Here is a 12,480-nt window from a genome sequence, read left to right as displayed (position 1 = left end):
GGGAAAGGCTTGTTCTCCTGTTTCACTGGCCTAGGATGTCACAGGACACTAAAGATTTTTGCAAGTCTTGTGTGACCTGCCAAGCCAGTGGCAAGACTGGTGGCACACCAAAGGCTCCCCTTATTCCACTACCTGTGATTGGGGTCCCCTTTGAAAGGGTAGGGGTTGACATAGTTGGCCCCCATGACCCTCCTACTGCTTCAGGCAATAGGTTTATCTTGGTGGTTGTGGACCATGCCACAAGATATCCTGAAGCAATTCCTCTAAGGACCACTACAGCACCTGCAGTGGCAAATGCCCTCCTGGGAATCTTTTCCAGAGTGGGTTTCCCAAAAGAGGTTGTATCAGACAGGGGTAGCAACTTCATGTCTGCATACTTGAAAGCAATGTGGAAGGAATGTGGTGTAACCTACAAAGTCACCACTCCTTATCATCCACAGACTAATGGACTGGTAGAGAGGTTTAATAAAACTCTCAAAGGTATGATAATGGGACTCCCTGAAAAACTCAGGAGGAGATGGGATGTCCTGTTACCTTGCCTCCTTTTTGCTTACAGGGAGGTACCCCAGAAAGGAGTGGGCTTCAGCCACTTTGAACTCCTCTTTGGGCACCCTGTAAGAGGTCCACTAACCCTTGTGAAGGAGGGTTGGGAACAACCTTTAAAAGCTCCCAAACAGGACATAGTGGACTAGGTACTTTGCCTAAGATCCAGAATGGCTGAGTACATGAAAAAGGCCAGTAAAAACCTTCAGGCCAGCCAAGAGCTCCGGAAGCAATGGCATGACCAGAAGGCTGTTCTGATCCACTACCAACCAGGATAGAAGGTGTGGGTATTGGAGCCTGTGGCCACAAGAGCACTCCAGTACAAATTGAGTGGACCCCATCTAATTGTTGAGAAAAAGGGTGAGGTTACCTATCTGGTAGACCTGGGCACTGCCAGGAGTCCCCTTAGGTTGATTCATGTCAACCGCCTAAAACCCTACTATGACAGGGCTGGTCTCACCCTGCTCATGGCAACAGGTGAGGGACAGGAAGAAGAGAGTGACCCTCTCCCTGATCTCTTTTCCACCACTGAAAATGATACTTTAGTGGAGGGAGTAGTTTTGGCAGATTGTCTGACTGCAGAACAGAAAGACAACTGCATAAATCTCCTTGGACAATTTTCTGAACTCTTTTCAGCTGTGCTAGGCACCACATCTTGGTGTGAACACACAGTTGATACGGGAGACAGCTTGCCTGTCAAAAGTAAAATCTATAGGCAGCCTGACCATGCCAGGGACTGCATAAAACAAGAGGTTCAGAAAATGCTTGATCTAGGAGTGGTTGAACCTTCTGAAAGCCCATGGGTGAGTCCTGTGGTGCTTGTACCAAAGCCTCACTCAAAAGATGGAAAAAGGGAGATTAGGTTTTGTGTAGACTACAGAGGTCTCAATCAGGTAACAAAAAACTCTTGCTCACCCTATACCCAGGGCAGATGAGCTCATAGATACACTGGCATCTGCCAAGTATCTTAGCACCTTTGATTTGACTGCAGGGTATTGGCAGATCAAATTGGCTGAGGATGCTAAACCTAAAACTGCATTTTCAACTATAGGAGGCCACTACCAATTTACAGTGATGCCCTTTGGTTTGAAAAATGCACCTGCCACTTTCCAGAGATTGGTGAACACAATCATGTAAAGGGTTGGTGGCTTTTAGATCAGCATATCTAGATGATATAGCTGTCTTTAGCTCCACCTCGGATGAGCACCTGGTCCACCTTTGGAAGGTTTTGGAGGCCCTGCAAAAGGCAGGCCTCACTATCAAGGCCTCAAAGTGCCAGATAGGGCAGGGAAAGGTGGTTTATCTGCGACACCTTTTAGGTGGAGAACAGATTGCACCACTGCAGGGGGAAATCCAGACAATCATGGATTGGGTTCGCCCTACAACACAGACCCAGGTGAGAGCCTTCTTAGGCCTCACTGGGTATTACAGGAGATTCATGAAAAACTATGGCTCCATAGCAGCCCCTCTTAATGATCTCAGTAGTAAAAAGATGCCTAAAAAGGTATTGTGACAGCTAGCTGTCAGAAAGCTTTTGAGGAGCTCAAACAGGCCATGTGCTCTGCACCTGTCCTAAAAAGCCCATGTTACTCCAAGAAATTCATTGTTCAAACTGATGCATCTGAATTAGGGGTAGGGGCTGTCTTATCACAACTGAATTCTGAGGGCCAGGATCAACCAGTTGCTTTTATCAGCAGAACCTTGACCCCTAGAGAAAAGCATTGGTCTGCCATAGAAAGGGAGGCCTTTGCTGTGGTCTGGACACTGAAAATGTTGAGGCCATACCTGTTTGGCACTCACTTTATTGTTCAGACAGACCACAAACCGCTACTTTGGCTAAAACAAATCAAAGGTGAAAACCCTAAATTGTTGAGGTGGTCCATATCTCTACAGGGAATGGACTATACAGTGGAACATAGACCTGGGAGTACCCACTCCAATGCAGATGGACTCTCCAGATATTTCCACTTAGACAATCAAGACTCATCAGGTCATGGCTAGTCTTATTGTCCTTCGTTTGGCGGGGGGTTGTAGGAAAGTGCCATCTTGCCTGGCATGTTACCCCCATATTTCACTGTATACATGTTGTTTTAGTCTATGTGTCACTGGGACCCTGTCAGGCAGGGCCCCAGTGCTCATAAGTATGTGCCCTGTATGTGTTCCCTGTGTGATGCCTAACTGTCTCACTGAGGCTCTGCTAACCAGAACCTCAGTGGTTATGCTCTCTCTGCTTTCCAAATTTGTCACTAACAAGCTAGTGACTAAATTTACCAATTCACATTGGCATACTGGTACACCCATATAATTCCCTAGTATATGGTACTGAGGTACCCAGGTTATTGGGGTTCCAGGAGATCCCTTTGGGCTGCAGCATTTCTTTTACCACCCATAGGGAGCTCTGACAATTCTTACACAGGCCTGCCATTGCAGTCTGTGTGAAACAACGTCCACGTTATTTCACAGCCATTTACCACTGCACTTAAGTAACTTATAAGTCACCTATATGTCTAACCTTCACCTGGTGAAGGTTGGGTGCAAAGTTACTTAGTGTGTGGGCACCCTGGCACTAGCCAAGGTGCCCCCACATCGTTCAGGGCAAATTTCCCAGACTTTGTGAGTGCGGGGACACCATTATACGTGTGCACTATACATAGGTCACTACCTATGCATAGCGTCACAATGGTAACTCCGAACATGGCCATGTAACATGTCTAAGATCATGGAATTGTCCCCCCAATGCCATTGTGGCATTGGGGGGACAATTCCATGATCCTCCGGGTCTCTAGCACAGAACCCGGGTACTGCCAAACTGCCTTTCCGGGGTCTCCACTGCAGCTGCTGCTGCTGCCAACCCCTCAGACAGGTTTCTGCCATCCTGGGGTCCAGGCAGCCCTGGCCCAGGAAGGCAGAACAAAGGATTCCCTCTGAGAGAGGGTTTAATACCCTTTCCCTTTGGAAATAGGTGTCAGGGCTGGGGAGGAGTAGCCTCCCCCAGCCTCTGGAAATGCTTTGATGGGCACAGATGGTTCCCATCTCTGCATAAGCCAGTCTACACCGGTTTAGGGATCCCCCAGCCCTGCTCTGTTGCGAAACTGGGCAAAGGAAAGGGGAGTGACCACCCCCCTGACCTGCACCTCCCAGGGGAGGTGCCCACAGCGATTCCAGTGTGTCCCAGACCTCTGCCATCTTGGAAACAGAGGTGTTTGTGGCACACTGGACTGCTCTGAGTGGCCAGTGCCAGCAGGTAACGTCAGAGGCTCCTTCTGATAGGCTCTCACCCCTCTTGGTAGCCAATCCTCCTTCCTAGGTAGCCAAACCTCCTTTTCTGGCTATTTAGGGTCTCTGCTTTGGGGAATTCACCAGATAACGAATGCAAGAGCTCATCAGAGTTCCTCTGCATCTCCCTCTTCGCCTTCTGCCAAAGGATTGACCGCTGACTGCTCAGGACGCCTGCAAAACCTCAACAAAGTAGCAAGACGACTACTTGCAACCTTGTATCGCTTCATCCTGACGGCTTTCTCGACTGTTTCCAGGTGGTGCATGCTCTGGGGGTAGCCTGCCTCCTCCCTGCACCAGGAGCTCTGAAGAAATCTCCTGTGGGTCAAAGGAATCTTCCCCCTGCTAACGCAGGCACCAAAAGACTACATCACTGGTCCTCTGGGTCCCCTCTCATCCTGACGAGCGTGGTCCCTGGAACTCAGCAACTCTGTCCAAGTGACTCCCACAGTCCAGTGACTCTTCACTCCAAGTTTGGTGGAGGTAAGTCCTTGCTTCCCCACGCTAGTCTGCATTGCTGGGTACCGTGTGATTTGCAGCTGCTCCGGCTCCTGTGCACTCTTCCAGGATTTCCTTCGTTCACAGCCAAGCCTGGGTCCCCAACACTCCTTCCTGCAGTGCACAACCTTCTGAGTTGTCCTCCGGCGTCGTGGGACTCCCTTTTGTGACTTCACGCGGACTCCGGTTCACTTTTCTTCCAAGTGCCTGTTCAGGTACTTCTGCGGGTGCTGCCTGCTTCTGTGAGGGCTCCCTGAGTTGCTGGGTGCCCCCTTCTGTCTCCTCCTCCAAGTGGCGACATCCTGGTCCCTCCTGGGCCACAGCAGCACCCAAAAACCTCTACCGCGACCCTTGCTGCTAGAAAGGCTTGTTTGCCGTCTTTCTGCGTGCAAGCTTCATCGCGATTTGGGACATCCGTCTTCCAAAGGAGAAGTCCCTAGCTCTCTTCTTTCTTGCAGAACTCCAAGCTTCTTCCATCCGGTGGCAGTTTCCTTGCACCCTCAGCTGGCATTTCCTGGGCTCCTGCCCACTCTCGACACTGTCGCGACTATTGGACTTGGTCCCCTTGTCTTACAGGTACTCAGGTCCGGAAATCCACTGTTGTTGCATTGTTGGTGTTTGTTCTTCCTGCAGAAACCCCCTATCACGACTTCTGTGCTCTCTGGGGGTAGTAGGTGCACTTTACACCTACCTTTCAGGGTTCGGGTGGGCTATTTTTCGAACCCTCACTGTTTTCTTACAGTCTCAGCGACCCTCTACAAGCTCACATAGGTTTGGGGTCCATTCGTGGTTCGCATTCCACTTTTGGAGTATATGGTTTGTGTTGCCCCTATACCTATGTGCTCCTATTGCAATCTACTGTAATTCTACACTGCTTGCATTACTTTTCTTGCTATTACTTACCTAATTTTGGTTTGTGTACATATATCTTGTGTATATAACTCATCCTCATACTGAGGGTACTCACTGATATAATTTGGCATATTGTCATAAAAATAAAGTACCTTTATTTTTAGTAATTCTGTGTATTGTGTTTTCTTATGATATTGTGCATATGACACCAGTTGTATAGTAGGAGCTTTACATGTCTCCTAGTTCAGCTTAAGCTGCTTTGCCATAGCTACTTTCTATCAGCCTAAACTGCTAGAAACACCTCTTCTACACTAATAAGGGATAACTGGACGTGGCACAAGGTGTAAGTACCTCTGGTACCCACTACAAGCCAGGCCAGCCTCCTACAATATGACCAAGAGGGTGTTCAGAAGAAGCTCTTCTGTGAGGATTCGCCAAAGTGCAAAACTCATTGTAGGGATACCCTTACTTCTGGAGATGTGATCTCAGACTTGACCCGTGTACATATTGATCACATGAATTATACTGATCGTGATGCAATTGGGGATAGATCCTTAGTAGCAATGTTTGCAGTGGAGGAGGAGGTAGTTAAAGACTGGGACGGTGCATAGTACTTGCAGCCCACAACCCAGAAAAAACATTCCCGCATCTCAAGATATAAGGTGTGAAGGAGCAGTCTTACAATGAAAAAAACGAATTAATTTACACTGTATGATGAACTCAGTTGTTGAGAATGGAAGTTCCTTGTCTGTGGATATTTAGCTCTGCTAATGCAAGGGGGACCTTAGGGTGAAACTGTGCCAGTAGATGTCCCTAGGATTGTAAGTTAAATAGAGTAGAGGGAGTTCCCCTGGCCATTGCACTTGGCAAAACGCTTGATGGAGTCCTTGCTCGATTATCTAAAATAGTAAATTACACTAATCATAAAACTGTTATTTCATTAGCAATCCTACATCATTTAAAGCATATACAGTTTTTAATGAGTCCGAAAGGAAGAGACGGTAATGTAAGTAAGACAATTGAAACTGGGGAAGTAGCAGGAAAGGAGGGATTGGCAGTAGTTCCTTGTGGTTAGAAAATCACAAAAATGCACAAGATGATTCAAACAGATGACGAGGGAGTGGTATAAGAACCTGTTAAAGACAAGTACCCTGCAGTGATAGTTCATGAGGAAATGGCTGTGATAATAGTCACCCGGGGCGGCTCTCCAGTGGAGACGATGGATAAGTCACAAGCAAATGGGGGGTAGAAGCAGCGGATGGGTCAATCAAAGAAGTGTTCCATATGTTTATGAAAATAATGTGAAGGGGGAATATTAGAAGAAGGAATGGGAAAGTAGATCTTCTAAAAAAGGCTCATGAAGCATTCCGATTTAATAATATAAACACCTCAGAGATTGGCAAGGGGAAATTTGGCCCTAACTGGAATAAAATTCAGATACGATCAACATTAGTAAATTATTGTCTCAATCTACTTAAAGCAGAGGAAGGGACTTTACCCCATACACTTAAATTACTCTTGGCATCCAGGAAACCATTCTCACCCGGCACACACACACACAATCAATATCTTTGTGTCCTCTATCATCACGATTATGTACCATATCGTTAAATGTAGCAATGCAAATTGGTACTATGTGAAGCTCTCTGTCACCTTTTAGGACTGGTTCTCAATGTATACAAGTACAAATGAGCAAATAAACAATATAATAAATATAAACTGTTTATATGTTTTGCTGTGTGGGTGTAGTTTGATTGTACTTACTCTGTTACTAAGGTTATGAACAGTTCCTCACTCTGCAGAGTTATAGCCATTAAATTCCATCCAAGTACTTACTAATATGCAGTTTGTGTTATGCATTTATATAGGAAGAAGTTAACCTGGCAATAGTGGTGCTTTTTTATTAACTAATATGCATTGTCCTATTTCTAGGCACGATGCCTGCCGAAGCTGCGGATGCTGCTCTCTCCTACATGAAGAACAGGGTACATGGTCACGGTGGTGTTATAGCTATCAATAAATCTGGAGACTGGACAGCAAAATTCACTACTCAACGGATGGCATGGGCAGCTATTAAAGATGACCTTTTGACATATGGCCTTAACCCAGACGAAAACCTCCTTGATGATATTGGCGATTCCAATTAGTTGTCCAAGCCTCTGCTATTCTACATGCACACTGAGTAAAAATATAAAATGATGTAATGATGAAACAGAGTTGTGCGAAGTTGGTAAAGGTTGGACTTAACCAAGCTTGTTAACTATTTTGAAAATTAACATGTTCTCTCAACTTCATAAAGTTGCCAACTCTTTTTGTGGGTGAAAAATCCCCCATAATGGGTTTGGCCAGATAAAATAGTAAAACATCATCAAATTCCATTTTTTTGCAGAAACATTCTTCCACTTAATTTTGGAAGAACATCTTCTGCAACATATTTTTATTTATGACAAATTCACCCTGTGGTGAGGTTTTGAATGGTGGAAAACTTGACAACTTTGTGATGTTGAGACATTTTCTAGTCACAAAATATTCCTGGCCACATTATAATTTCATACACCACTCATTTGTTGGAATTATTATTGTGCATTAACATTTTTAATTTTCTTGAATTTTTAAAATTGAAAACATCCTTGAGCTATTATTGTTTAGCCTAATACTGCTAAACCTAATGTTTTAACCTTTGCAAATAAATATATTGCCAAGGAAAGTCTTTCTGAATCATTATCATTAGATCATGCCTCAAACAACTCCAACAGACACAGATTTTTACAAGGTATTATGGTAGCACCTTGTGATTGTTTAGCATGTTCATTATGAGTTTTAAGTAATAGGTATCGCAGCTCAGATAAGAGGCTGAGTTTGCAATTCCAGCATTTAAAATTGTTACTTGTAGGTCTCACTAGTGGTCATCAGCATGCATTAAAGGACTTTTGTATAGTTTGGCAAATGAGATGTACTTGCATCATGGTGGACGAGGCCTGAGCCACAATTGTGACATAGTATGCCATCCATCAAACTCTAAAAATGAGAGACGCTAGCATGTGCCAATGGGACAGATTGTCTCCTGCCACATAACATGCACCCTGCCTCCTTCAAATAGGTCTCTTGGAGTAGAATTATGTCCAGTATTAACCTCCATAGTCCCCCTGTCCTGTCTTCCCCACATGCCCATCACTCACACCACCTGCCATCTGCTTGTATGCGCACAAACTTATCCCAATTCCAACAGATCCCACCCTACATTTCCTCAATATAATCTTAACTGTAACTGGAAAAGTCTGTTGCCCAACCACCCAAACGTTCAACCCAAAAATAGACCATTCCTTCCCTCTGCAAGTTGTAATACCCAAAGTACCAACTACATAAAACTGCTAGTACATCTGTGTGGCTGGTCTGTCACTTCCCAAGTGATGCAAAGGTAACCTATTTACCTACTCACAGTTTGTACAGCTATTGCCACGATTGCTAAGCCCCTTGCCTCCTGGCCAGTGGTCATCACCAGCAAACTCCCTCCAGTGGGTGTCCTCTCTCAGTTGACAGAATGTGAGGTCTATAAATCAATCAACTGTGTCGGCTATTATGGGCATCAGTTTCCGTCTCTGTCTTAGGAACAGTGCTGCAGCCTCATCCCCTGAATTCAGTTCCTCCTGGGAGTGCTCTAGGCTGCTTTGTGATATTGGTTCCTGGGAGGTCATGGGAGGTTCTGTAGCTGATCATGTCTGCCACACCTTGTGCCTTTTCAGACTCTGCCTGTTGCTTCATAGTCCTCCCAGTTATCCTAGCCTTTCATCTTGCACCCAGTGTTTGTCCTCTCTAAGACAGAAGCAGCAAGTGCAAGCCAACACAGCAAATGGGCAGTATTCCTCCTCCAGCTCTTCTCCTTGGCAGAGGTTCTTCTTGATCCAGAAGGTCCAGCATACAACAAGAAATGCCTGACCATCCACAAACTGACCAGACACCTCTGATCAGTTTTCCTTTCTCTCTCAGACACCCTATCGGTCTGTAGAGCCAACAGCAGAGGGTGCTTCTTCTCACACCTGGCAGCCAAGGCCTGGAACAACCTGCTCCTGCACCTCAGGAATGCACCGTCACTCCAGTGATTTAGGAGAGAACTAAAGACCTGGATGTTCAATGGTGCAGCACTCTATAAATGTTTGATTGATTGATTGACTTATGGAAATCAAGCAAGTTCGAAAAAATGAAGGTGAGGATGTGTGTATAATCTGGTTAAATGATGCAGTTGGTTCTATACCTGTAACATAATTTCAGTAGACTTGTTCGAATATTTGGAAGCGGTCATTCTTGCATGCCTCGAATTGAGCCCCTGATCATCTTCTTCACATGGTGAGCCTCCTCTTCTTATTTGATTATTGTATGCTGTTGCATCCCCCGTGATGCTGGCAACTGAGGAGCACTGCAAAGGGGCACTGAGGGTGGTCTATGTTCCACACATGTTGGAGGCCTAAGGTCTCTAGGTACAATAACAAGGCACACACACTTCACTGGTGTAAACGTGTGGGAACTGCAGCTTCTGCGGCTTGCCCCTTTATTACTACTACTGCGGTCATGTGACCTTGGGAGGAACCATGCCTGTAAACACGTTAGGGGTCTCGGGTAAAACACCCCTCAGGTCTCGAACTTATACACACACTGCAATGGGACTGAATCTCAAAAGGAAACCATGCATTCTAAGAAGGTGTTCGTTAGCTCACAAACCAAGTATTCCCATGGCCAAAATGTGCAACATGAACACAAATCTGTTCCCGTTCAAGGTTTGTTCTCGGGGGCGTGTTAGAGGAGTGGCAGGTGCAGAATGCATTTCTCAATCACAAAATTCATTAGTAATTACAGGAATGTGCAAAATGTGCTCCCACAATATCTAGAAAAATATATATTGCGGAAAAGCATTGCAATTCTGATAGTCTTGACTAAATTAATAGCTACTGTAATAAAACCTAAATTTGTTAACTCTCCCACCACCTTGGAGCAACTCGGCAAATCTTATCATATTCGCATTAAACAGCCCCTAGCATTTACATCTACTTACTCACAATCCTATCTCTAATAATTATCTTTGTTCCAAAAGCTAAATGTATTTCCACACAAGCAACTAGTTACCATGATCATTGTGGATCATGGATTCGAGGGAAGAGTTGTGATTTGGAAACGTAATATAACGATCTACGGAGAGGAAGATAGGGAGAAGTGTAATCAAAATGGATCAAAAGCGTCTGACAGTCCAATTTCCTTATAACAGTCTAATAGTCCATATACCTTAGGGCCCTACAACTCCTGCGGTTCAGGCGACTGATCACCCCTTCACAGGATCCCATTCTGCACAAGACCATTTAATCTCTGTGCGATATGGGAGACTCCGGGGGCCCTGATGACATTCCACAGGGGCCCGTCATAACGCCATTGATTTCACTTTTTTGACTCAGTTGTTTGTAGGTCGTATTTAGAAGAAGAAGAGGAATCTAACCTGGGCTACTTTGAAAATTGTTGCACCGTTTTTACTATGTATTCCCTTATAAAGTTTGCACATAATAATCTCCACAAACACCTGTCACGGTTTAATAATATTGACATCAAAATGTGTTTTTATTTCGTCCTTTGTTTTTACCTAAGATACAAACCAGAAACAATACAAATATGTGATTTTTACGTGGACAAATTTTTATAATTGTGATAGTACAAAAACTTTTTTCACACTGGCTGTTTCTGTGTTTTGAATTTGATGATCAGGCTATTGAAAGGTTCCAATAAAACAGCACGTGGTGTTCATTTAGCTGACTGAAATCAGTTTTTAATGTCGCTAACGTATTAAATGACTGTAATAGTCTTGCACGAATAGCGTGAATTGTCAAAGATGCTCCTTAAATTTCTTTTTTTTTGTTTACATCAAAATGTGTTTACAAACAAAAATGTATTTTTTTTAAATATATGGAGATTTGCCTGTCCCATTCTCTCCAGATATTTCAAATTTCACTTCGAATGTAAATCAAATAGATTTGCAGGCCGGTCCATAAGGTAACCAGCTAAAACTCGATTTCTCCCGCAAGCCCAACGCATTCGAGTAAAGAATAATGATAGATCCACTCGGATTTTGATGAAAGGCAGAAGTATTTAGATCAGTCACACCACATCTATTTACATGAAAGCAGATCTAAAGATACTCCAAGATTGTTTGAGAGGTTTAGGAGCATATTTATGATGCCCTAGCGCAACCTTGCGCCACCTTGATGTTACTGTGGCCCAACGAGGCCGAAATCCCCCCTCTGTATTTACAGAGTGCATTGCGCCACTCTGTAACCCTTTGTGCTACATTATGCCTGAGCCAGGCATAATGTATGCAAAGGGGGCCCGTTACCGGAGTCGGAAAAATGGCGTAAGGAAATCAATGAGATTTCCTTGTGCCATTTTTACGGCACTTTTAACACCTGCTCAAGAGCAGCCGTTTAAAGGGGGCTTCCATCCTGTAGGATGGGGCCCTATGTACTCTTCAGGAGTAGGGTCAATATTTTGGCCATACTTCTGCAGAGTACATCAATACCGCCATGAGAAATTACGCTATTGCCCCGTACCCTGCAACATGGTGGCCGTTTTTTAAATATGGTGCACACATGAAGGCTGTTCTCAATGTCATACTTAAATGTACAGGAAACACCTACTAATAACAAAGCAATAAGGTACCATTACCATTGTGGATGTGGAATGGGTCTGTGGATGCCAGCACATCTCGACTTTCCACCAACATGGGGGAGAAGAATACATTAAGGAAGTGCGCCTCAGAAGATCTGTCATTTGCCTTGGTGTACATTTCACCACCACCTCTATTAAAGGTTAAAACTGTTACACTAATCCATATGGAGAGAAGAGCATGAGTTGGCTGTAGAGAAGCCTTGATAAGCAGTTAGAGGTCCAAATAGCCTTGTCTATCATTCCCCTTCCAATTGGCTGAACGTAGTCTCAGCTGTCACAGGTGAAAGCAGTATGTGAGTGCATCTGGTTTTGCACTTCTTTGCCAATGAGGCATGGGCACACAAGCTTGTGGGGCATACCCATTTCCCCCTCCACTCCAACTTACTATAGACATTGTGTAAGCTAAGGGCTTGGTGCTCAGTCTGTGAACATTTTGAGAATTTAAGAAAGTGCTTTATACTATATATGTGCATTTTTTAGATCTCGCCTACTGACACCTTTAGCTGTGTGGTGAGATCTCTTGACATTACACAGCACATACCACACACCATCTAGCATGACACACATCACACAACATACTCAGGCCTAAATGTACCTATAGCTGATGGT

At 44.6% G+C, this 12,480-nt stretch overlaps 1 protein-coding gene across 5 annotated transcripts in view; it reads left to right on the top strand.

The window, feature by feature from the left end:
- LOC138296535 (isoaspartyl peptidase/L-asparaginase-like) overlaps positions 1–10,962 on the top strand; it is a 1,292,011-nt gene extending 1,281,049 nt beyond the window's left edge. For all 5 annotated transcript variants that reach the window (XM_069235752.1, XM_069235750.1, XM_069235749.1 and 2 more), the window contains one exon: positions 7,102–10,962. In XM_069235752.1, coding sequence (XP_069091853.1) covers positions 7,102–7,316 — 215 coding nt within the window. In that variant the 3' untranslated portion in view covers positions 7,317–10,962. The remainder of the gene's footprint in view (positions 1–7,101) is intronic.
- Positions 10,963–12,480: the final 1,518 nt, after the last annotated feature.

Source organism: Pleurodeles waltl, chromosome 5, assembly GCF_031143425.1.
Source record: "Pleurodeles waltl isolate 20211129_DDA chromosome 5, aPleWal1.hap1.20221129, whole genome shotgun sequence".
Taxonomy (NCBI): domain Eukaryota; kingdom Metazoa; phylum Chordata; class Amphibia; order Caudata; family Salamandridae; genus Pleurodeles; species Pleurodeles waltl.
This window is presented reverse-complemented; position numbering and strand designations above follow the sequence as displayed.